The sequence below is a fragment of the Osmerus eperlanus genome, chromosome 1 (genome assembly GCF_963692335.1).
Source record: "Osmerus eperlanus chromosome 1, fOsmEpe2.1, whole genome shotgun sequence".
Taxonomy (NCBI): domain Eukaryota; kingdom Metazoa; phylum Chordata; class Actinopteri; order Osmeriformes; family Osmeridae; genus Osmerus; species Osmerus eperlanus.
The window spans coordinates 2471886-2499373 of NC_085018.1; the positions used below are offsets into that span (position 1 = coordinate 2471886).

Genomic DNA, 27488 nt, shown 5'->3' on the forward strand with positions numbered 1-27488 from the left:
TCGACCCACAACTTCAACACACCGGTAACGTAAAGGCGACTAGCTACATTATGAATTGTAACATCATTGGCATTAAATAATTGATATTGTGTGTGTTTGATTAGACTACACATAAAACTAACTCCCGTTAGTCACCACTAGACCATTCCAGTTTGTTAGACAAAGGCCTTGATTCTTTCTCCTCCCCCAACAAGCAAACCTCTCTACACTAGCTAGCTACCAGCTAACGTTAATTCCAACCCACTAGTACATTTAGTTTTTGGACCTTTGTATTTTTCCAACCCTCCATACGGCCCTGACCACAGCCACTTTTGACACGACAAGGCAGCCTGTAGACCAGACCTGGACAAGGAAGGGGTGGAGAAGAAGAGGAGGGGAGAAGAGAGGGGAGGGGAGAAGAGAAGGGAGGGGGAGAGGAGAGAAGAAGGGAGAGAGGAGAAGAAAGGAGGAGAAGGGAGAGGAGATGGGAAGGGGAGATGGGTGGAGGACAGGAGGAGAGGAGATCAGAGAAGAGGAAAGGGAGGGAGGCGGAAAGGGGTGGGGTGGAGAAGAAGAGGAGAAGGGAGGGTGATAGAGTGAAGAGGAAATTAGATGAAAGGAGCAGAGAGAGAAGATGTGAGGGGGAGGGACAGAGGGAGGAGGGGAGAAGGGAGGGAGGGGACAGGAGTGGTGAGGGATCTGCACCCATATACCTCCATCTTTTTATCCTCCTCATGTTCCCTCCACATTCCATTTAACCTCCCCTTTTTTCCCTCTCTATCCTACCCCTCTCTCCTACTTCCTCCACTCTCTTTCCCTTTTCTATCATCCTTCTCTCTCTCAACCCTCCATCCATCCAGAGAGGGGAAGAGGGGGATGGAGAAGAGGAGCGGGGAAGGTAGGAGAAGAGCGGTAATGTGTTATTGTATGATGGAGGGCTGTATATCTGTACAGGTTTAGTAAAGGCTACTGCAGGGAATTCAAGTGAGAGAGACTATGTTGAGGTGAGATCAGTCCTGTGAGGGAGAGAGAAGCATACCTCCCTGAGGCCCTTGGCATGTGTGAGAAGTGTTAGTTCAGCTAGTTACCAGTTATGTATAATAAAAATACAATACATTTGTACAGTGTAGTTAAATAAAGGGTCACCAGACTTCCTGAAATGATTATTTAAAATATTTTATTAATCATTTTCAGCAGGCAGACCTTTCTTCAGGTGAGTATATATGCATGTTACACCTAACATATTACACATGGTTGAAAACCAAACAATACAATAAAAGCACCAAAAAAAAAGTTTTTCAATTGTTACGTAACATAATTACAATATTTTTTATGTTACAACATTGTTTTAATGAAAATGATTACAAAGGTTTCGTTTACGCTGTTAATAAGAGGAACGAAAAAAGATCTCAGAACTATGCAGTGCAGAGAGGAGTGTTCCATGTGAACTAAGACTGTTTATACTTTGTTTTAAAATGTGTTTCGGTGCTCTGAGGACAAGTGGACAGGTGAGACACCAGCGTTCACATCATTCATCTCCAAGGTGTCCCAGGTGACCACTTGGGTTCAGATGTTGTTGTTACAGCCTACATCACTTCCTCTATCGTGAGTCAGTGACATATTTGTTTTGTGTGGTCTAGCTAAGAAAACAATGTTTAAAAATGTCTGAAGAACTTGCATGTTTCTTGTATGAGCTATTCCAACTGTTGAGCTTGGCAGGATATAGTAATGTACTACTAGCAAAAGACAAGACAAAAAAATAATGTTAGAAAACCAGGGGTTTTCGATGACTTTCTTCCCATGACATCCTTGTAGGGGCATCAGCTCACATTATACTGACACTATAAGAGAGAAGTGGTCAAATGCTTCAAAGGCCATCGTGTGAGTCCCATGTAACTGATTTAAGGCAACTCAATCACTCTTTATTATTTATGTTAAACTTCAGTTGAAACAAAGTGAATTACAGAAAGTAGATTACTATTACATTGTTTAAAGTATATATAACACAGTTGCAATAAGTAAATGGGATGAATGCATGCTTTCAGATTATATTCTTCATTGGAATTTACTTCTTTAAATTAGACATTTTTGACAAAATCCTTGATAAATTCACGTGTTCACAATTTCCAAAATAAAGGTTTGGAACATGTCCCAGAATACAATTATAATAGATTAGACCCACTACACTACTGATATTGCAAACAGGAATATATTCATAGAACAGAAAAACAATATAAACTTAAGGTAACTGTAAATATTTGTATACCTTTTCTAGATGTTCACTTTTACAGCTTCTAATCTGCACCACCGAAACGTTTACCAAACCATGTCCTCCCCCCTTTCTCTTTTTCATCGGGTAAGAGTTTCTCATTATTAGACACCTTCTTAATAAAGTCTGCTCTTTTCCGGCATTTGTTTAATTCCTGAATTCGCTCCTGGAAACCAGGCTTGCATTCTTGTTTCTCAGACTCAATAATCAGATCAATGTAGTCAGTGGCAGACAACGGGTTTGGTCGAAGGGCAATCTCACCAAGGCGTTTCTGAATGTCTGATAATTTCGTGATGTCATTACACAGTTTGTTGTGTTTGTCTGTAATCTTCTTTCAGTTGTTGAACAAGTTGAGCTGCTGACAACTTTGCACCACATGCCTTTTCATACTTTTCCTTCAGATGTTGATATGTTCTCGTCTCTGTTGTTGAGCTGTAGACATACTTGAATGGCAAATTGGAATGATGTTTCCAATGGCATTTTCCTGGGCAGTTAGTGCAACTGCCATTAGTTATTGCACAGCACTTACTTTTGTCATCATCATTGCTATAAACACAGTTGTCATGGCAAGTGAAGTTGCAATTCCTGCATGTTGTGGTGTGGATTCCAGTTTTAAGGGGAACTTTTTCTATTTTAGGGACATCCACATTATACTTAAAGTTTTTGTTGCTCTCAGCAGCTTCTCTATGGTTCTCTAATGCCTCCTGTGTCTTTTTTAACTTGTCCAGATTTATTAGCCCCACTTGGATAATATTTTGCAGTCCTTCCACAGTTGTTTCCAGGTTCTTGCGCTCTGACAATACCTCCTTTGTCAGCTGCAGACTTTGGGCTTCCAAACAATTTAACCGATGAAACAAGTTTTTTATGCTGACAGTGCCCATTTTCCAAAACATTTCATTGAAACTTACCACTTCATCCCTGTCATCAGTCCCTGCCTCATCATCTGTCCCTGCTTTATCACCTGTCCCTGCTTCATCATTAGAAGCAAACAAGGCAGAGTTGTTGAATTTGAGGCAAATAGGAATGCCTTTTTTGTTTCGGGCACATGGAATGTTTGCTTCTTGAATAGCTTGTAACACATGTGGAACCTGCCCATCAGCAAAGGTAGCAAGGAGAACAATGTTGTCTTCAATGTCTTTTCCAAAAATGGAAAGAATCGAATCAAAAATGTACTTCTGAGTTGGAGTGAGTCGTACCAAAGCGGACTGGGTCACAAATCCCACTGCATCAATACTACTAATGCCATCTTTAGCAGAAAAGAATTTTCTCACCATGTCAACAATTTCTTTATCCTTCGCAATGCCTCTTGTGTCCCCAAATCCAGGGGTGTCTATGATAGTTAAAGAAAAGTCAATTGCAAAATCCTTGCAGTGATTGATCTGATAGGCTGTAATCTCAGAGGTCTGACTGTGAGCCTGTGATTTATCAGACTCCTTAGGTACCAGTTCAAATCTGACTGGATCCTTTTGTTTTACACCCAGGATATAGTTGATCATCGCATTGATGAGTGTTGTTTTCCCTGAGCCTGTTGCTCCCACAAGCATTATGGTTTTGTGTTTTCCCAAAAGTGGTGTGCTTCCAAAGCAACATTTACGACCGACTCCAGTATTGATAACAGACATATTTAGATTGTAAATATCAATGTTATTCTCATTTCTGGACAACTTGTAAAGATGCGTCTTCTCTGACTTTGATCTGGCAATTCGCTGCATGGCTGTGGGTTTCTTTGTATGTGTTTTTCCTGCAGAGAAATAACATTTTAAACACTGGTGAATACCAACTCCAAAACTCTTCTCTTGAATAATTAAGGTATAAAACATGGTTTCATATTCAATGGAGATCACTGGAAATAACCTTATTTATTAACCTGGCAACTGCAATTACTGCCCCCCTCATCCCAAAATAGTGTTGACAAACTGAGATAGTGTTGACAAATGTGCCCCGGGGCAGAATTACTAAAGACTTTTGTCACTGTGATGTGAATGAACTGTGGGACTGTGTGTTCATCACATTCAGTGGGACTGAGATCAAAGACAGGAGGATTGTTGTTTGTCAACAATTAAAACCTCCCTCCCTCCCCCCCCTCCCTCCCGCTCTGAGAGCACAGTCCTCCCTCCCTCCCTCCCTCCTCCTCTGAGAGCCCAGTCCCTCCCTCCCCTACCCCTCTGAGAGCCCAAAGGGAGTAGGGAGGGTGGGGACAGGTCAAGGGAGGGAGGGGATCACACTAGACACACACACAGACAGTTTATATTCAATAAATGGACTCACCCAATTGACTGAATTGAATATATGTTGGACTGATTGCTTTGAATGAGTGGATAACACTGGGCAGACTCAACAGAGGGGGGATGTCTAACTTTTAATAATTTTGGCAATTTTCTTTTTGTCAGTTGTTAAATTCCAAGCCAGCTAATTCTGTGAGTTACTGAACACCAGGTCCGTCATTATTGTACTCCGACATAATGGTTTGTGACAGACTGAGTGATCCGTGGGCTGAACGCTGCGTGAGCCTGAACATGAGTTACTGCTACACCACGTGACTGTGACTGATGTTTTTTTGTATCTAGCTAAGCGTTAAAATGAAGAGAAAGTACAGTACGTTTAACACAAACACAGTTTACAGTTATACCTGCTATACAAGGAAGCAAAGCTTGACAGGCTAGCAACATTAACTCAGGTGGGCAGGGTTTTTGTGAAAGGTCAATTTCTTAGTTTTTATGTAACTATGAGGTGATGTGAGCTTCCCACACATCACCTCTTGCACTCAAGAAGAGATGAGAACCCTGTCTACACTTTCACTAGTATTTAGAATTGTAGAAAAGCAGCAATGTAGATTGTATGGTTTTAAGCATACATACTTATTTAAAAACATACATATTATCAGTTGTAATTAAAACTTTTGTCTTTCTCCAAATATGTGAACGTTTGATATTAGTTTACACAATAGATTTGGAGGTGATATTCTTAAACAAATTACCTCAGCTGGAGCAGCCACAAGCACACTTCTCAATTTCTCCAGAAATGTCACCCTCTCTAGTTTATATTGGAGCAGGCATTTTCACATTTAGTTGTTTTTGACAATGTTGGGGCATATAAAGGTGCATATAAAGGCATTATTTATTTGAGCCTATTGCCTTAAGTTCTAAGATAATCCAGTTTTTTTGATAACGTTGATGTTTTGATATTCAATTTGCACTTTGTTTTTATAATACATATAATGCAATACAGCTCTGGAAAAAATTGAGAGACCACTGGACGTTTTTCGTTGATGTTTTAAAAAGTCGAGGACAATTTTGAGTGAGGAACAAAAGGGTCAAATTTAAGAAGCCACTGCAAATGTTACCCTTCTGTTCCTCACTCAAAATATTCCTTGTCATCATTTTTCAAAAGGAAAGAAAAAGATGCAGGGGTCTCAATGTTTTGGTAGAGCCGAGGGACAGTGCTGATGTACGTGATTAGTGATGGTTGTGTGCTACTTTGTGCATCGCTCATTGAAAGTTTAGCACTTGAACTCAATTTCTCTCTCTCTCTCACAGTTGTGTCCCCCTGGCTGGCGGGGCACGCTCAGCACTGGCCAGCAACAGTGGATCGGCCGGGTGCTCTTCGTCTGGAGGAACAACAAAGCGGAGGTTTGTCCAGATCTCCAGCTCTGGTACGAGCCTCCGCAGCCCCGGCCGGTCCACAGCCAGCCACCCGCATCGCCAGACGCCTTCTTCGCTTGTCGGCTGTTTCTCTGGATGCCCGTTCGCTTATGGGCATTCAAGCTGACATGCCCCCAGCCTGCCTGCACAGGCAACCTGCACAAGGCTGGGGTGTACACCAAGACTATCCGGAAAGTCTTAGACATCGATGCCTGCCTTAACTTTTAATAATAAAGACGTAATAGGAGTTGAAAAGTTTATTTACATTTTTCCTCAGACCAATGCGTTCTATTTGAAAATCTGTGGGTTTTCGTCTGAATTCTGCATCCGCGTATTACGTTTGGGCCTGAATATAACACGTCTTTCTGTGTGGGTTGCTACACTATTTTTGTACTTTAACTGCTAAGATTCCTTGATGAGATGCCTTATCAATCTATTAACATTACAAAAGATTAACACTGCAGTCAGATAGCTACCCTGTTTGCTATTGTATAATGCCTGTTTGAAATACTAGCCATGATCTAGTAACTTACAGGCTGGTAATTGATTGAAGATAATTATGGGGATATGTTTAAGATTGGACTCAAATTTGGGTAATTGGATGTGTAGGCCTACATGTTATTTTTGCTTAGGGTTCACTTCAAACATTAAAAGAAAGGGTGAGATAGCAGACTTCTTCAAAAAGCTGAGCAAACGGGATCAGGTGGAAATAGACCATAGCCCTTGCACCACCCCAAGACCTCAGAGCAGCTCCCTCCCCGAGGCTACAGGCACCAGGTCAGAGCATACTAGGCAGTCCGTCACATGCCAAGTTTAGCTGGTGTTTGTAAGCCACACATGTAAGCCTACACAAACGTTTTTTCCAATTAAGCCTCACTTTAAAATAGTTATGTTTTAATTAGTGCTGTCAAACGATTAAAATATTTAATCGCATTAATGTCATAGTTAACTTGCGATTAATCGCAAATGTTTATCTATTCTAAATGTCGATTGATTTCTTTTTGTCCCATGATTTTCTCATTTTAATGCTCTTATCAACATGGAAAAGTGGATCGGATTGCTTAGTGCAAATGTTTTTTTTTTATTGAAAACAACATTGCAATCGCCTGGCTTTGACGAGGGGGCGGAGATTCGCATCAGCTGCTTGGCCATCAAGTGGTATTTCAGACTGGACTTGCTGCGATGATAGCTCAGTTCACAACGACAAAACACACAGATCACTTTGGTCTTGTCAATGGAACCATTTGCCAAAATGAACGTTAATTGCGCGATAAACAAATGTACGCCGTTAAAATGGGTTTGCGTTAACGCCGTTAACGCGTTAAACTGACAGCACTAGTTTTAATGTGAAAGATTAAAACATTCGATTAAGGATCTAACCTCTAACCTGGTTAGACCCAGATTATATATTCATGAAAACAGAGTGACCAAAGTCTCTCCAGTTTGCAAGTAGGCCTACAGTAAAGTGTGTGTAAGAAAGAAATGAGTTGCAATTCAGATGTAGAGACTCAGGGCCTCGTACGTACATTCGCAAACGTAGCGTTATTAGCGCCATGGCCAACCCGCAGATTGCGCACGCTGTGATACTGCAGTTTACGTCGTATTTACGAAACCTGCAGGTCATTGGGTAATCATCTCCGCCCACTGTACCGTACATTGTGAGCATTTAAACGCGCAATTGAATGGGCTTTCTCTCTTTCTATCATGGATCAGCCACCAAAGTCAAAACAGCGATGACTGTTTGAAATGATCCTGATGCCAATATTTGTAATGTTGCGAGGAGTTTAACAACTGCTGGAATGGAATGTGAACGCTGAGTCGGAGATTCAATGTAATATTTGATTTCTTCCAGTAACGGTTATATTGCATGGCTGCTTAATCTGTAACGCGTAATGATTTTGTGTTCACTCAACTCAAAAAGTGTGATCCTTGTGGCATAAATCCTCTGGCCTATGTCTTCGTCTTGCTCGGGTTACAGCTGCCATTTCACCAGGAGGCATATTCGCATCCTGGTTTACGCCTGCTTTTAAAAGGAGGATATTTGCCATTTTCAGTTCCCGCGACAGGCAGTCTGCGCTTTACCGTCAGTGCGGCATGTTTGTACATACCTCGCCATGCTTTTACACGCAAATTGTGAAACAAATACGCCTGAAGTGGGCGCAAAAGCGTTAGTACATGAAGCCCTCAGAGTTTAACCCCAACCTAGGACCTAGTCATGGTTTGATGTGAGCTGAGATAGTAATGCTAGCTAATGCTAGTTAACATTTATTACATTAATTTGAGCGCAAAATGTTTTTTTAAGCTTTATGTAATACAAACATTACGTTGAACTCATATTTTTATATTTGTGGAAAATTACAACCCACATTTTAACCTAAAGACTCAGGGCTTTTAAGAAAAGGGGGGGGGGCAATTCCTTAATCCCCTCCAAACCAGCCAAGATAAATTAGGGTAGGCTATAGGGAATTGCATTTGTGTGGCTGATAATGTTTTTATAAAAATTCCTGCTCTAGATATATAGGCCTACGTTTCAACTATATGGAAACGGATTATGAGGTCGATCAGATTAAATGAGCAAAAACAGGGCCCAATTTTCCCTCATCTGTCCATATCTTTTTAGTCCTGCAGATGGGAGAGAAATGCCCGTGCAAGCTAACTAGTCTAGCTAGATTGAAGGGCAGTGTGTAACACTCTGAGGGCCTCATTTACTAACAATGGAGCAGTTTACGCTGCGTCTGTTTTTGCGAGTTTGGTAATAGCGCCCGCTATGCTTCCTCATTTTGCGTAGTATTTATCAAATCTGACACTCATCAACGAGCGCATACTCCGCCTATTAGTGTAATTAGCACACCTCTAAAAGAACAAACAATGGGCCCGCATGTATCTGTCATGGATCTTCCTCCGGGAAAATGAAAGCGCAAGCTTAAATTTAGCGACGTGCATGGAGTAACAGCAAACCTGAACATATTACAGGGCAGATCATTTACATTTACATGTAATCATTTAGCAGACGCTTTTATCCAGAGCCACTTCCAAGAGAGAGCTTTACAAAAGTGCATAAGTCAATGATCATAAACAACGAGATAGCCCCAAAAACATTGCGGGTAACAAAAACATGAAGCATACGAACATGAAGAACATCCACACCCTTGGAAAAAAATTGGCCTGTCTTCGCCTTGCTCGGATCACTGCTGCCATTGAATAAGGTACATTTGTACACACAGGAAAACGCGCTCCTGGTTTACACCTGCTTTTAAGAGGCAAAGAATTTCCCCCACAGAATAGAGGCACGCTTTTACTGGCAGTCTTTGTAAATACCGCAGAATATATAATTCGGCGCACTTTACGCATATCCTCCCACCTTTTTGGGTGGAACTCCCACTTTCCCCATGACCCTCCCACTTTCCCCATGACCCTCCCACTTTCCCCATGACCCTCCCACTTTCCCCATGACCCTCCCACAAACGCAACTTGAAAGCGCAACTTGCCTGTTCTTGCTCATGTGGCAGGCAATCTGCGATTTTACCCAAGTACGCACTGTAAATAGCCTGCATCGGTTAAGTCCGTCTTTGCGAACAATTAATGCCTCGAAACAGGCGAAAAGGCCTTGATAAATGAGGCCCAGAATGTACTAGCTACTGTACTTTAAAATGGGCACTCGTTAGCCGTTTTCCTGTAAGAGACCTTTGTGAACAGAAGAAAGTTTAGGCTGTGGCATTGAAGTTCAGTTTAGTAGTGAGATAGTTTCACCTATTGAAAGGAAGGAACGTTCTGCTGTAAATGTAATCACAACAGAGAGTTTCAAGCGTCAACAAATGCAAAACTGGCCGCTGAGGAGACGCCGCTGAGAGAGAGGATGGAAGAAGATGGCGTGAGACGGAGGTCGTTTTCCACTGTAACCCCAAAAAACTGTCCATCAATAGCTCACCTGGTGCTGCAGGCTTGATGACCTGGGGACTGGTCGGCTGCCCGACCGAGCCCAGGAGCCTGTAAAAACACACAAAAAAGCAAGAAGACACAGTTTAACTCCATGCGGAGGAGAAGCACATGTCAGATCCCCGTTCGTGGAGATGACAACACATCCTACCCCTTTTCCTTGGGCTGGCACGGGGGGGGCGACCGGATGGCAGAGGGGGTGGGGTCGCTGCTGGTGCTCAGGGCCTCAGGGGCCTTGAGCACCAGGTCCCCCTTGGGGGCTCTCTTGAAGCCTGGTTTTTCAATCTAGAAAAGACAAAAATACAGTGAAACCTTAGTTAGCTCCCAGGTGAAAAAAAAAGTATACTTTAGAGTATTTCAAGCATATTCACATTTTCAATAGAAACAACATTTAAAACATTTTAAATATACTAATAAAAAGTGTACTATCATCATGCTTTTACCAATGCAACAACTACTGACATTAGAAAAACTACAACACCACACCGGATCTAGCTAGACTGGAAACAAAACAACAGGCACGCCGCACACACTTGTTTGGGCTTGCGAGCCGGCTAAAGAGTAGTAGGCTAACGTTACGTTTTGAGTGGATGGCGAGCGCGAGACGCCGAAATGGATGCCAATAAGTTCTGAATGGAAAGTTTACTTTTAAAAAGTTGCCAAATGGTTCCATTGACAAGACCAAAGTGATCTGTGTGTTTTGTCGTTGTGAACTGAGCTATCATCGCAGCACGTCCAGTCTGAAATACCACTTGATGGCCAAGCACACAGCTGATGCAAATTCTCTGCCCCCTCGTCAAAGCCAGGCGATTGCAATGTTGTTTTCAATTTAAAAAAAAAACATTTGCACCAAATAATCCGATCCACTTTTCCATGTTGATAAGAGCATTAAAATGAGAAAAAATAATTGGACAAAAAGAAATCAAGGGACATTTAGAATAGATAAAAATGTGCGATTAATTGCGATTAATCGCAAGTTAACTATTAAATTAATCGTGATTAAATATTTTAATCGTTTGACAGCACTAATTTCAACATATTAGTGGACCTCTTATCAATTGTTATTAGTAGTATTTTATATTTATCGCACAAAAGCTAACACTTTAACCTGAACATTTGGCAGATTCTCTACTGAGGCGAAGCAAATCTTGTTTATAGCACACTGCTCTCCCTTGTACTGCGCCCAGGTATGGTGCAACCATAGCGCTGGCGCGCTGCAGAGACTTGAGTTGCCTACCACGATGCTTTTAAGATTATTATGTCGCGACCAAGGTCTAGCAGCAACAGCTGGCTCTTTGCGCAGCTGCGTGTTGACACCTTTGACGCCAGGAGGCGAAAGCTGACGCATTCTTTTGCGGCTCGCCCCCTGGCGTCTGGGAATGACATAAGGTGCGTTCGACATGGACTGACTTCATGCAGCACTGCAGCCGGCTGCAGGCGGCTGACTTGAAACAGTGAATTCTGGTTAGACTTTTTGTCCGACTTGAGACGGCGCCGAGGCTAGGTCACTGTGACGTAGCCATCAAAGTACCGTGAGATCTACTCGAGAACTGCCGGCTGTGTAGCCGAGCGCATTTTCTCAAGAGCAACTGCACGGGTTCTGATGACGACACATAGGGGTGGGCGATATGGCCAAAATCTATCACGGTATGAGTAATTTTATATCACGGTTACGGTATATATCACGGTATAGTGAAGGATGTGTCTATTCCAATATGTAATGATGGTATTCAATGACACAAATCTGTGTTCTAGAAAGAGTGGTCTGGAGTCGCAGAGGTCCGATAATATCAGCTTTAATGCAGCAGTTGGAAATCAACAAGTACAGAGCTCTGGGGTTGTCTACGTTTCCCTACCCGCAACAGCGTTTGGGCTGGTTCACAAAGTCCAACTGGCTATCTTTCCCTGCCCCAGCATATCATATACAATGCAATTGAAAACACAAGTATCAAAAAAGGGTTGAGCTTGTTCTCTCGTGCGTCAGGGAGTTGTTCTTGCCTACGCGCGTCCCACCTGCTCGGGTGCCATCTCCACCCAGTTTCAAGGTTGTTTCTGAAAATGAAGAGATAGAGACACAAAGAACAGCCTGCTTCCCGCACTCAGTGTGAGACCCAATGTTTAAGCCTGAGCACACTTCTAAGTTCATAACTTTAATAAGCACAAAGCATAACTTTAATAAGCACAATATATTCTTTAATAGTAATTGTTCTGTAAATTCAATTAAGAAAGGGTACAAAATAACCATACCGTACTTCATCATCACACTCGATTATTTATTACAAACAAAATCAACTGCCTCACATGACAACACTTGAGTTAAAAGCAAGACTCAAAAAAGTTACGAGTACGAGCGTTCCAATTGGCTGATGCGCAGTCATGCCATCCGCGTGGTGACCTACTCACAGCTCAATACGGATCCGTAATGCCCTCCGACGAAAATGTCAAAATGAGCGAAAGCGATCATTCTGAGTTTTACTATCCATATAACTTTGGTTTTGGCGTATCAACCTCGTTAAAGCTCGGTCGATACGTTAAAGCCTCAGTTTGATATTTCCCGGCATGACCTCACTCTCAGTTAGTAAGTAGTTAGCCTTCACTAGTCATCCTAGATCAAGAATGCTAGCAGTGTAATTGTAGGGTGTGCTTGCTTGCGTCGGTTGCACAGGGGTCCGTTTTTTAATGACATTTTTACAACTGATATTTCTGTATATTTTATGTAAAAATGCATAGGGCCTACTTATTATTTATAAAGATTACATAGATTTAAAAGCATCTTTTTTTTGCTGATCATTTACAACTCAAAATACGAGTGAAGTGTAGAATGAAATATGATGTCTTCTCATTTCCCCTGCAAGAGGCAGTCTCATAGCTGAATCAAAACGAATAAATTTGGCAGACCGGTGTAATAATTGACCTAATCTCTATGACTTAAACGTCCTTTTAAGTTTTCCCTTCTCGTGATATTGCAGGCAGGTAGCCTACTCATATTGCATTCATTCATTAATAAAGAACCCCCTTTGAAGATTATTCTACGACGTTACCGGCAGTAGAAGATGGAATCGCGATTCAAACAGTACCATCTGCTAACTGAAAATATGCCCCCCAAAAATTAAATAAGCTTGACATTTATTTAGTGGAAAATCGCTCATTCATAAAAACCTCACTGGTAGCGATCATTGTCAGTAACAACGCAAAATGCCATATAGCCCTGTGTGGATAAGCTTCCCTGGTAAATTGTACTACTACAGTACAGTACTAGACTACTGCTGTGTTTGTCTTGGTAGCGATTGCGTTGGTTGAATTCGATTTAACGTTCCGTTATCCGTCCACTGCAAACACGTACCATATTCTCATGTAGGTTAGTGCATGACATGTGCACCAGCAGATACAATTTTAAAAGAAATTCCTGCATTAAAATAATGTATCATGACAGTTTGTATGATGAAAGACCGAGTCGGGAAACGAACGAATCGTTTGTTGCCTCCAGTACAGAGCCTATGCAGGTCACGTGAAAAATGATCCAAAGACTCGTAGAAAGACCGAGTTGGGAAATGAACGAATCGTTCGTTTCCTCTAGCTACCACAACAGAGCCTATGCAGGTCATGTGAAAAATGATCCAAAGACTCGTAGAAAGACGAGTCGGGAAATGAACGAATCGTTCGTTTCCTCTAGCTACCACTACAGAGCCTATGCAGGTCACGTGAAAAATGATCCAAAGACTCATACCCGAAGACCGATTCGGGAAATGAACGAATCATTTCTGTTTACTTGGACGAGCCTATGCAACAGTCCCGATGCTCGGCTACAAGAAAATTTACGAATCACTCTTTGAGAGGACTCGTTACTCCCGAGTCCTTGTAAGGATTTGTTCAAAATGAACGAATCGTTCACAAACGACACATCACTAGTGAGCAACACTGGTTTGAAACCACAGGTAATGATAATTTCACCAACAAATCATTTACTTGTAATGTAATGTCATAATAAATCCTACAACGAAAACGTATTTGTGAGGAATGTTTATTTTAACAATTGAAAACAGATGCATCATAGACCACTGTAGTAAGTTTTTTGCCCGGGCAACAGAGGCTAATGTCATGCTAATGCTTCAGCGAAATAGTAGACTACCGTTTCCGAAAGTAGATGTGGCCGTACTTCCTTAATAATATCAGCTAATATTGTACATTACATTTCACAATTGTGTTTCACATCACAAAGTAAAATGAGTAAATAGTTATCACCCTGGCCTCTTTGCTTGTGGCGTTTCTGCAGCTGCCTTGCAGTAAAGCTATAGTTAGCCTAGCTATCCCCTAAGTTAACAGATGCGAAACGAATGTTCTGCTACAGGTAGTCACGCGTGTTTTCGTGACGTTAGTAACGTCAGTGACTGTGGCTAGCAAATCAGCCACCGTTAGCTTCACTTTTCGCCACAAAAACTTAACTTGAGCCTAAACCATGCAACGGAACGTAAATAAAAATACAAGCAACTCAATCGCTACCAAGACGAAACTTTTGACACCTAGGTTGTCTATGTAGGCCAAATATTGACTGAGATTTAGGGGTGGGAAAATAAATAATAATAAATATATATGTGAGAGAACAAAGGTTGTGCTCTTGCCGAAGGCTTGAGCACAACCAATAATAAGAATAAGTAGAAACACTTAAGGTGGCTTCGATGCTTCGCGGCTTGGCCACCAATAAGGTACTTTACTCTACTACACACTACAGTACAGCAAATGTATACCAGTACACTGAAGGCTGAATTAATGAAGGGACTTCGAAAGTAACTTAAAATATCATTTCAACATTTCAGCATATTAAAATGTTTATTTTTAAAGTAAGCTTTAAGTGCATTGTTACAAAGATTATTTTTAGCAAGCATTTTAAAATATACAAATAATATGTATAAAAACAAAGTTCCAGTTGTACACTTTAGAAATTACATATACATTTTACTTAAAGTATATTTTTTTATAAGATATTTACAAAAAGTGTAGTGTAGTAAAAAATAAAAGTGTGTTCAAAGTATTAACGTTAAAATTGGTAAAAGCATGATGATAGTACACTTTTTATTAGTATATTTAAAATGTTTTAAATGTTGTTTCTATTGAAAATGTGAATATGCTTGAAATACTCTAAAGTATACTTTTTTTTCACCTGGGAGCTAACTAAGGTTTCACTGTATTTTTGTCTTTTCTAGATTGAAAAACCAGGCTTCAAGAGAGCCCCCAAGGGGGACCTGGTGCTCAAGGCCCCTGAGGCCCTGAGCACCAGCAGCGACCCCACCCCCTCTGCCATCCGGTCGCCCCCCCCGTGCCAGCCCAAGGAAAAGGGGTAGGATGTGTTGTCATCTCCACGAACGGGGATCTGACATGTGCTTCTCCTCCGCATGGAGTTAAACTTCTTGCTTTTTTGTGTGTTTTTACAGGCTCCTGGGCTCGGTCGGGCAGCCGACCAGTCCCCAGGTCATCAAGCCTGCAGCACCAGGTGAGCTATTGATGGACAGTTTTTTGGGGTTACAGTGGAAAACGACCTCCGTCTCACGCCATCTTCTTCCATCCTCTCTCTCAGCGGCGTCTCCTCAGCGGCCAGTTTTGCATTTGTTGACGCTTGAAACTCTCTGTTGTGATTACATTTACAGCAGAACGTTCCTTCCTTTCAATAGGTGAAACTATCTCACTACTAAACTGAACTTCAATGCCACAGCCTAAACTTTCTTCTGTTCACAAAGGTCTCTTACAGGAAAACGGCTAACGAGTGCCCATTTTAAAGTACAGTAGCTAGTACATTCTGGGCCTCATTTATCAAGGCCTTTTCGCCTGTTTCGAGGCATTAATTGTTCGCAAAGACGGACGTAACCGATGCAGGCTATTTACAGTGCGTACTTGGGTAAAATCGCAGATTGCCTGCCACATGAGCAAGAACAGGCAAGTTGCGCTTTCAATATGCGTTTGTGGGAGGGTCATGGGGAAAGTGGGAGGGTCATGGGGAAAGTGGGAGGGTCATGGGGAAAGTGGGAGGGTCATGGGGAAAGTGGGAGGGTCATGGGGAAAGGGGGAGGGTCATGGGGAAAGTGGGAGGGTCATGGGGAAAGTGGGAGGGTCATGGGGAAAGTGGGAGGGTCATGGGGAAAGGGGGAGGGTCATGGGGAAAGGGGGAGGGTCATGGGGAAAGTGGGAGGGTCATGGGGAAAGTGGGAGGGTCATGGGGAAAGTGGGAGTTCCACCCAAAAAGGTGGGAGGATATGCGTAAAGTGCGCCGAATTATATATTCTGCGGTATTTACAAAGACTGCCAGTAAAAGCGTGCCTCTATTCTGCGGGGTAAATTCTTTGCCTCTTAAAAGCAGGTGTAAACCAGGAGCGCGTTTTCCTGTGTGTACAAATGTACCTTATTCAATGGCAGCAGTGATCCGAGCAAGGCGAAGACATAGGCCAATTTTTTTCCAAGGGTGTGGATGTTCTTCATGTTCGTATGCTTCATGTTTTTGTTACCCGCAATGTTTTTGGGGCTATCTCGTTGTTTATGATCATTGACTTATGCACTTTTGTAAAGCTCTCTCTTGGAAGTGGCTCTGGATAAAAGCGTCTGCTAAATGATTACATGTAAATGATCTGCCCTGTAATATGTTCAGGTTTGCTGTTACTCCATGCACGTCGCTAAATTTAAGCTTGCGCTTTCATTTTCCCGGAGGAAGATCCATGACAGATACATGCGGGCCCATTGTTTGTTCTTTTAGAGGTGTGCTAATTACACTAATAGGCGGAGTATGCGCTCGTTGATGAGTGTCAGATTTGATAAATACTACGCAAAATGAGGAAGCATAGCGGGCGCTATTACCAAACTCGCAAAAACAGACGCAGCGTAAACTGCTCCATTGTTAGTAAATGAGGCCCTCAGAGTGTTACACACTGCCCTTCAATCTAGCTAGACTAGTTAGCTTGCACGGGCATTTCTCTCCCATCTGCAGGACTAAAAAGATATGGACAGATGAGGGAAAATTGGGCCCTGTTTTTGCTCATTTAATCTGATCGACCTCATAATCCGTTTCCATATAGTTGAAACGTAGGCCTATATATTTAGAGCAGGAATTTTTATAAAAACATTATCAGCCACACAAATGCAATTCCCTATAGCCTACCCTAATTTATCTTGGCTGGTTTGGAGGGGATTAACGAATTGCCCCCCCCCCCCCTTTTCTTAAAAGCCCTGAGTCTTTAGGTTAAAATGTGGGTTTTAATTTTCCACAAATATAAAAATATGAGTTCAACGTAATGTTTGTATTACATAAAGCTTAAAAAACCATTTTGCGCTCAAATTAATGTAATAAATGTTAACTAGCATTAGCTAGCATTACTATCTCAGCTCACATCAAACCATGACTAGGTCCTAGGTTGGGGTTAAACTCTGAGGGCTTCATGTACTAACGCTTTTGCGCCCACTTCAGGCGTATTTGTTTCACAATTTGCGTGTAAAAGCATGGCGAGGTATGTACAAACATGCCGCACTGACGGTAAAGCGCAGACTGCCTGTCGCGGGAACTGAAAATGGCAAATATCCTCCTTTTAAAAGCAGGCGTAAACCAGGATGCGAATATGCCTCCTGGTGAAATGGCAGCTGTAACCCGAGCAAGACGAAGACATAGGCCAGAGGATTTATGCCACAAGGATCACACTTTTTGAGTTGAGTGAACACAAAATCATTACGCGTTACAGATTAAGCAGCCATGCAATATAACCGTTACTGGAAGAAATCAAATATTACATTGAATCTCCGACTCAGCGTTCACATTCCATTCCAGCAGTTGTTAAACTCCTCGCAACATTACAAATATTGGCATCAGGATCATTTCAAACAGTCATCGCTGTTTTGACTTTGGTGGCTGATCCATGATAGAAAGAGAGAAAGCCCATTCAATTGCGCGTTTAAATGCTCACAATGTACGGTACAGTGGGCGGAGATGATTACCCAATGACCTGCAGGTTTCGTAAATACGACGTAAACTGCAGTATCACAGCGTGCGCAATCTGCGGGTTGGCCATGGCGCTAATAACGCTACGTTTGCGAATGTACGTACGAGGCCCTGAGTCTCTACATCTGAATTGCAACTCATTTCTTTCTTACACACACTTTACTGTAGGCCTACTTGCAAACTGGAGAGACTTTGGTCACTCTGTTTTCATGAATATATAATCTGGGTCTAACCAGGTTAGAGGTTAGATCCTTAATCGAATGTTTTAATCTTTCACATTAAAACTAGTGCTGTCAGTTTAACGCGTTAACGGCGTTAACGCAAACCCATTTTAACGGCGTACATTTGTTTATCGCGCAATTAACGTTCATTTTGGCAAATGGTTCCATTGACAAGACCAAAGTGATCTGTGTGTTTTGTCGTTGTGAACTGAGCTATCATCGCAGCAAGTCCAGTCTGAAATACCACTTGATGGCCAAGCAGCTGATGCGAATCTCCGCCCCCTCGTCAAAGCCAGGCGATTGCAATGTTGTTTTCAATTAAAAAAAAACATTTGCACTAAGCAATCCGATCCACTTTTCCATGTTGATAAGAGCATTAAAATGAGAAAATCATGGGACAAAAAGAAATCAATCGACATTTAGAATAGATAAACATTTGCGATTAATCGCAAGTTAACTATGACATTAATGCGATTAATCGCGATTAAATATTTTAATCGTTTGACAGCACTAATTAAAACATAACTATTTTAAAGTGAGGCTTAATTGGAAAAAACTTTTGTGTAGGCTTACATGTGTGGCTTACAAACACCAGCTAAACTTGGCATGTGACTGACTGCCTAGTATGCTCTGACCTGGTGCCTGTAGCCTCGGGGAGGGAGCTGCTCTGAGGTCTTGGGGTGGTGCAAGGGCTATGGTCTATTTCCACCTGATCCCGTTTGCTCAGCTTTTTGAAGAAGTCTGCTATCTCACCCTTTCTTTTAATGTTTGAAGTGAACCCTAAGCAAAAATAACATGTAGGCCTACACATCCAATTACCCAAATTTGAGTCCAATCTTAAACATATCCCCATAATTATCTTCAATCAATTACCAGCCTGTAAGTTACTAGATCATGGCTAGTATTTCAAACAGGCATTATACAATAGCAAACAGGGTAGCTATCTGACTGCAGTGTTAATCTTTTGTAATGTTAATAGATTGATAAGGCATCTCATCAAGGAATCTTAGCAGTTAAAGTACAAAAATAGTGTAGCAACCCACACAGAAAGACGTGTTATATTCAGGCCCAAACGTAATACGCGGATGCAGAATTCAGACGAAAACCCACAGATTTTCAAATAGAACGCATTGGTCTGAGGAAAAATGTAAATAAACTTTTCAACTCCTATTACGTCTTTATTATTAAAAGTTAAGGCAGGCATCGATGTCTAAGACTTTCCGGATAGTCTTGGTGTACACCCCAGCCTTGTGCAGGTTGCCTGTGCAGGCAGGCTGGGGGCATGTCAGCTTGAATGCCCATAAGCGAACGGGCATCCAGAGAAACAGCCGACAAGCGAAGAAGGCGTCTGGCGATGCGGGTGGCTGGCTGTGGACCGGCCGGGGCTGCGGAGGCTCGTACCAGAGCTGGAGATCTGGACAAACCTCCGCTTTGTTGTTCCTCCAGACGAAGAGCACCCGGCCGATCCACTGTTGCTGGCCAGTGCTGAGCGTGCCCCGCCAGCCAGGGGGACACAACTGTGAGAGAGAGAGAGAAATTGAGTTCAAGTGCTAAACTTTCAATGAGCGATGCACAAAGTAGCACACAACCATCACTAATCACGTACATCAGCACTGTCCCTCGGCTCTACCAAAACATTGAGACCCCTGCATCTTTTTCTTTCCTTTTGAAAAATGATGACAAGGAATATTTTGAGTGAGGAACAGAAGGGTAACATTTGCAGTGGCTTCTTAAATTTGACCCTTTTGTTCCTCACTCAAAATTGTCCTCGACTTTTTAAAACATCAACGAAAAACGTCCAGTGGTCTCTCAATTTTTTCCAGAGCTGTATTGCATTATATGTATTATAAAAACAAAGTGCAAATTGAATATCAAAACATCAACGTTATCAAAAAAACTGGATTATCTTAGAACTTAAGGCAATAGGCTCAAATAAATAATGCCTTTATATGCACCTTTATATGCCCCAACATTGTCAAAAACAACTAAATGTGAAAATGCCTGCTCCAATATAAACTAGAGAGGGTGACATTTCTGGAGAAATTGAGAAGTGTGCTTGTGGCTGCTCCAGCTGAGGTAATTTGTTTAAGAATATCACCTCCAAATCTATTGTGTAAACTAATATCAAACGTTCACATATTTGGAGAAAGACAAAAGTTTTAATTACAACTGATAATATGTATGTTTTTAAATAAGTATGTATTCTTAAAACCATACAATCTACATTGCTGCTTTTCTACAATTCTAAATACTAGTGAAAGTGTAGACAGGGTTCTCATCTCTTCTTGAGTGCAAGAGGTGATGTGTGGGAAGCTCACATCACCTCATAGTTACATAAAAACTAAGAAATTGACCTTTCACAAAAACCCTGCCCACCTGAGTTAATGTTGCTAGCCTGTCAAGCTTTGCTTCCTTGTATAGCAAGTATAACTGTAAACTGTGTTTGTGTTAAACGTACTGTACTTTCTCTTCATTTTAACGCTTAGCTAGATACAAAAAAACATCAGTCACAGTCACGTGGTGTAGCAGTAACTCATGTTCAGGCTCACGCAGCGTTCAGCCCACGGATCACTCAGTCTGTCACAAACCATTATGTCGGAGTACAATAATGACGGACCTGGTGTTCAGTAACTCACAGAATTAGCTGGCTTGGAATTTAACAACTGACAAAAAGAAAATTGCCAAAATTATTAAAAGTTAGACATCCCCCCTCTGTTGAGTCTGCCCAGTGTTATCCACTCATTCAAAGCAATCAGTCCAACATATATTCAATTCAGTCAATTGGGTGAGTCCATTTATTGAATATAAACTGTCTGTGTGTGTGTCTAGTGTGATCCCCTCCCTCCCTTGACCTGTCCCCACCCTCCCTACTCCCTTTGGGCTCTCAGAGGGGTAGGGGAGGGAGGGACTGGGCTCTCAGAGGAGGAGGGAGGGAGGGAGGGAGGACTGTGCTCTCAGAGCGGGAGGGAGGGGGGGGAGGGAGGGAGGTTTTAATTGTTGACAAACAACAATCCTCCTGTCTTTGATCTCAGTCCCACTGAATGTGATGAACACACAGTCCCACAGTTCATTCACATCACAGTGACAAAAGTCTTTAGTAATTCTGCCCCGGGGCACATTTGTCAACACTATCTCAGTTTGTCAACACTATTTTGGGATGAGGGGGGCAGTAATTGCAGTTGCCAGGTTAATAAATAAGGTTGTTTCCAGTGATCTCCATTGAATATGAAACCATGTTTTATACCTTAATTATTCAAGAGAAGAGTTTTGGAGTTGGTATTCACCAGTGTTTAAAATGTTATTTCTCTGCAGGAAAAACACATACAAAGAAACCCACAGCCATGCAGCGAATTGCCAGATCAAAGTCAGAGAAGACGCATCTTTACAAGTTGTCCAGAAATGAGAATAACATTGATATTTACAATCTAAATATGTCTGTTATCAATACTGGAGTCGGTCGTAAATGTTGCTTTGGAAGCACACCACTTTTGGGAAAACACAAAACCATAATGCTTGTGGGACCAACAGGCTCAGGGAAAACAGCACTCATCAATGCGATGATCAACTATATCCTGGGTGTAAAACAAAAGGATCCAGTCAGATTTGAACTGGTACCTAAGGAGTCTGATCAATCACAGGCTCACAGTCAGACCTCTGAGATTACAGCCTATCAGATCAATCACTGCAAGGATTTTGCAATTGACTTTTCTTTAACTATCATAGACACCCCTGGATTTGGGGACTCAAGAGGCATTGCGAAGGATAAAGAAATTGTTGACATGGTGAGAAAATTATTTTCTGCTAAAGATGGCATTAGTAGTATTGATGCAGTGGGATTTGTGACCCTGTCCGCTTTGGTACGACTCACTCCAACTCAGAAGTACATTTTTGATTCGATTCTTTCCATTTTTGGAAAAGACATTGAAGACAACATTGTTCTCCTTGCTACCTTTGCTGATGGGCAGGTTCCACATGTGTTACAAGCTATTCAAGAAGCAAACATTCCATGTGCCCGAAACAAAAAAGGCATTCCTATTTGCCTCAAATTCAACAACTCTGCCTTGTTTGCTTCTAATGATGAAGCAGGGACAGGTGATAAAGCAGGGACAGATGATGAGGCAGGGACAGATGACAGGGATGAAGTGGTAAGTTTCAATGAAATGTTTTGGAAAATTAGCACTGTCAGCATAAAAAACTTGTTTCATCGGTTAAATTGTTTGGAAGCCCAAAGTCTGCAGCTGACAAAGGAGGTATTGTCAGAGCGCAAGAACCTGGAAACAACTGTGGAAGGACTGCAACATATTATCCAAGTGGGGCTAATAAATCTGGACGAGTTAAAAAAGACACAGGAGGCATTAGAGAACCATAGAGAAGCTGCTGAGAGCAACAAAAACTTTAAGTATAATGTGGACGTCCCTAAAATAGAAAAAGTTTCCCTTCAAACTGGAATCCACACCACAACATGCATGAATTGCAACTTCATTTGCCATGACAACTGTGTTTGTAGCAATGATATTGACAAAAGGGAGTGCTGTGCAATGACTAATGGCAGGTGCACTAACTGCCCAGGAAAATGCCTTTGGAAACATCATTCCAGTTTGCCATACAAGCTTGTCTGCAGCACAACAACAGAGACGAGAACATATCAACATCTGAAGGAAAATTATGAAAAGGCATGTGGTGCAAAGTTGTCAGCAGCTAAAATTGTTCAACAACTGAAAGAAGATTACAGACAAACACAACAAACTGTGTTTAATGACACCACAAAATTATCAGACATTCAGAAACGCCTTGGTGAGATTGCCCTTCGACCAAACCCGTTGTCTGCCACTGACTACATTGATCTGATTATTGAGTCTGAGAAACAAGAATGCAAGCCTGGTTTCCTGGAGCGAATTCAGGAATTAAACAAATGCCGGAAAGGAGCAGACTTGATTAAGAAGGTGTCTAATAATGAGAAACTCTTCCCCGATGAAAAAGAGAAAGACAAAGACGGTGGTTTCAGGACATGGTTTGGTAAACGTTTCGGTGGTGCAGATTAGAAGCTGTAAAAGTGAACATCTAGAAAAGGTATACAAATATTTACAGTTACCTTAAGTTTATATTGTTTTTCTGTTCTATGAATATATTCCTGTTTGCAATATCAGTAGTGTAGTGGGTCTAATCTATTATAATTGTATTCTGGGACATGTTCCAAACCTTTATTTTGGAAATTGTGAACACGTGAATTTATCAAGGATTTTGTCAAAAATGTCTAATTTAAAGAAGTAAATTCCAATGAAGAATATAATCTGAAAGCATGCATTCATCCCATTTACTTATTGCAACTGTGTTATATATACTTTAAACAATGTAATAGTAATCTACTTTCTGTAATTCACTTTGTTTCAACTGAAGTTTAACATAAATAATAAAGAGTGATTGAGTTGCCTTAAATCAGTTACATGGGACTCACACGATGGCCTTTGAAGCATTTGACCACTTCTCTCTTATAGTGTCAGTATAATGTGAGCTGATGCCCCTACAAGGATGTCATGGGAAGAAAGTCATCGAAAACCCCTGGTTTTCTAACATTATTTTTTTGTCTTGTCTTTTGCTAGTAGTACATTACTATATCCTGCCAAGCTCAACAGTTGGAATAGCTCATACAAGAAACATGCAAGTTCTTCAGACATTTTTAAACATTGTTTTCTTAGCTAGACCACACAAAACAAATATGTCACTGACTCACGATAGAGGAAGTGATGTAGGCTGTAACAACAACATCTGAACCCAAGTGGTCACCTGGGACACCTTGGAGATGAATGATGTGAACGCTGGTGTCTCACCTGTCCACTTGTCCTCAGAGCACCGAAACACATTTTAAAACAAAGTATAAACAGTCTTAGTTCACATGGAACACTCCTCTCTGCACTGCATAGTTCTGAGATCTTTTTTCGTTCCTCTTATTAACAGCGTAAACGAAACCTTTGTAATCATTTTCATTAAAACAATGTTGTAACATAAAAAATATTGTAATTATGTTACGTAACAATTGAAAAACTTTTTTTTTTGTGATTTTATTGTATTGTTTGGTTTTCAACCATGTGTAATATGTTAGGTGTAACATGCATATATACTCACCTGAAGAAAGGTCTGCCTGCTGAAAATGATTAATAAAATATTTTAAATAATCATTTCAGGAAGTCTGGTGACCCTTTATTTAACTACACTGTACAAATGTATTGTATTTTTATTATACATAACTGGTAACTAGCTGAACTAACACTTCTCACACATGCCAAGGGCCTCAGGGAGGTATGCTTCTCTCTCCCTCACAGGACTGATCTCACCTCAACATAGTCTCTCTCACTTGAATTCCCTGCAGTAGCCTTTACTAAACCTGTACAGATATACAGCCCTCCATCATACAATAACACATTACCGCTCTTCTCCTACCTTCCCCGCTCCTCTTCTCCATCCCCCTCTTCCCCTCTCTGGATGGATGGAGGGTTGAGAGAGAGAAGGATGATAGAAAAGGGAAAGAGAGTGGAGGAAGTAGGAGAGAGGGGTAGGATAGAGAGGGAAAAAAAGGGGAGGTTAAATGGAATGTGGAGGGAACATGAGGAGGATAAAAAGATGGAGGTATATGGGTGCAGATCCCTCACCACTCCTGTCCCCTCCCTCCCTTCTCCCCTCCTCCCTCTGTCCCTCCCCCTCACATCTTCTCTCTCTGCTCCTTTCATCTAATTTCCTCTTCACTCTATCACCCTCCCTTCTCCTCTTCTTCTCCACCCCACCCCTTTCCTCCTCCCTCCCTTTCCTCTTCTCTGATCTCCTCTCCTCCTGTCCTCCACCCATCTCCCCTTCCCATCTCCTCTCCCTTCTCCTCCTTTCTTCTCCTCTCTCCCTTCCTCTCTCCTCTCCCCCTCCCTTTCCTCTCCCCCCTCCCATCTCTTCTCCCCTCCCCTCTCTTCTCCCCTCCCCTCTCTCCACCCCTTCCTTGTCCAGGTCTGGTCTACAGGCTGCCTTGTCGTGTCAAAAGTGGCTGTGGTCAGGGCCGTATGGAGGGTTGGAAAAATACAAAGGTCCAAAAACTAAATGTACTAGTGGGTTGGAATTAACGTTAGCTGGTAGCTAGCTAGTGTAGAGAGGTTTGCTTGTTGGGGGAGGAGAAAGAATCAAGGCCTTTGTCTAACAAACTGGAATGGTCTAGTGGTGACTAACGGGAGTTAGTTTTATGTGTAGTCTAATCAAACACACACAATATCAATTATTTAATGCCAATGATGTTACAATTCATAATGTAGCTAGTCGCCTTTACGTTACCGGTGTGTTGAAGTTGTGGGTCGAAAGCAGAGTCAGTTTTGCTAGTCTTGGCTGTGGACGAATCCGTTGTAATCCGATCAAAAAGGTATTTTGTGAAAGTATTCCTTTAATCGGCTGATTTTAGTTATCTCAGTGTCGCAATTCGAATTACGTTTGTTTCTTCTGCAGAATCGTTCAGTGTGTGTTGCAGCCACAAATCTATGGAATCCCAGAACAATTGGCGAGATCCTTTTGGGATGCTTATCTGTGTGACAGGACTTGCGGTATCATTGGAGTCAAATAGTGTTTGGTTGTTGTTGGTATTTATACTCTGAATAAAGGGGAAGTGTCTTGAGGCAGGTAAAACTGTTTATTGGTCAGGTCCTTGGCCTGGGTGTTGTTCACAGATAGGTGTGAACTGCAAATGTAATTTGAGGACTCTGGCCTAAAAAGCTTATACCTTGCATATACTTCTTAATACATTTATGTGTACACAACATTGATAAATGTTTTTTTATTTTAATGGAGTTAGGCCTGAAAGGGTTAACTAAAGTTCGGGAGGAAGGTGGCACACCAAGACTCCTCCTTCTCCAATCAAACTAATACGCATCAGCCCAGTAAAGCACGGAAGAATGCGACCAAACTCCCCTTGGTCAATCAAGAGTTCTGTATAAAGTATCTTCCATTCCTCTGGTCCTTGTGCTAGCATGTTGTTGTCACCCTCCCACCCTTCCCTGACTTATCATGACAGTTACATTAAAACGTCTAAATAAATTAACACAGCAAAGACAGAAGAAGCATACATTTTCACACATCCATTCCAATAATCCTACTAGTGTCCACAAGCAGTGTAGTCTTTGAGAGATGAATGTGAATCCATTAAATGTCTATTTTGGATAAATCCTTTGTTTAATCCAGAGTTTCCCTGGAGTAGGGAGAGGTTGAGGAAGGTGGGCCATTTGGCTGCCTCTTCTCCCCATGTGGAGAAGGAGTCAGTGCGTCTGTATCAACCTACCTTTTGAAGCTCCCCCAGAAAGACAGTGGCATTGTGAGAGGTGTCATAGACTGCAAGATCGGGGGTTCTTGTGTTAATGTGGTTTGCAGTTCTGTTTAACTGAGGTGCTCAGATTATCATTGTGTTGAAGGTTTGACTCTGTACTACAGTAGTTTACTCATGATGGACAGCCACTGTTTGACGAAGCGCAACCGCGCACTGGAGCAACGCATAACACATAGTAGCGCTTGCAATGTGAATTCATTGTTCATATTTTATGGAATTTTAAGATAAATGTGATGATCTGTTTCCCCAGTCTTGTGTTTAAACGTGTTGCTATTGAACCACTGGTTCATTTTATATTTGTATGGTCTGTTGTCCTGCAGTCGTCCTAAAGTCTGTGTTGAACCCTCCAAGACATATTTTTCATTGTCCCTGGAAAGATGGGACAATGAGCCCTGTCCTCCCCTCTCTCCTCTTGTCCTCTCCACCTGTCTGCTCCTTCCCTCTCTCCTCTTGTCCTCTCTACCTGTCCTCCCCTCTCTCCTCTTGTCCTGTCCTCCCCTCTCTCCTCTTGTCCTCTCCCTACTCCCCTGTCTTCATAACAGACTAGACTGGCCAGCCGGCACTCTGTCCTTCTACAGATTCTCCTGTGACACACTGACCCACCTTCAGATGTTCCACAGCCAGCCTCTGTCCCTGTCCCCCCCCCCCACCCTCCGGCTAGAGTCAAGCTCCAGCTCCGCCGTGTGGATCAATTGTCAAGTGTGATGCAATTGCACAGATGTTAATGAACAGGGCTGTTCCCCTGGTGCAGATGGAGAGAGGGATGGAGAGGGAGGCAGTGGGTGGGGGATGACTGGCTCCCTCGTGTTATCTTTGGGTCATTGTGACCCTTCAGTCATTGTGACCCCCCCCCCCCATGTTTTGCGACAACTTTACCTCATACAAAAATAAAGTGATGCATTTTCTTTTAACCGTCGACTGTCTCACAGCCCCCGCAGCGCGAAGGTTAAAATAAAAAGCCTTTTATTTGTTTTTGTATTGGGTAAAGTTGTCGCAGCACAACGATGGGTCGTTGTGAACCTTCAGGTCATTGTGACACGAAGGCAGCACAAGGGTTAAGGGAGGGCTGGACCCTGAGCTGGCCACAGCCAGACTGGTAGTCACACCCACCAGACTCAACACC

The 27488-nt window shown here is 42.1% G+C and overlaps 1 protein-coding gene across 1 annotated transcript in view; it reads right to left on the reverse strand.

Moving 5' to 3' along the window:
- LOC134030369 (uncharacterized) overlaps positions 1–27488 on the reverse strand; it is a 132588-nt gene that overhangs the window by 2589 nt on the left and 102511 nt on the right. The window contains exons 2-4 of the mRNA XM_062474036.1: positions 9977–10110; positions 9818–9876; positions 2778–3989 (exon numbers count right to left, since the gene is read on the reverse strand). Of these exons, the coding sequence (XP_062330020.1) occupies positions 2778–3960 (1183 nt within the window). The 5' untranslated portion in view covers positions 3961–3989; positions 9818–9876; positions 9977–10110. The remainder of the gene's footprint in view (positions 1–2777; positions 3990–9817; positions 9877–9976; positions 10111–27488) is intronic.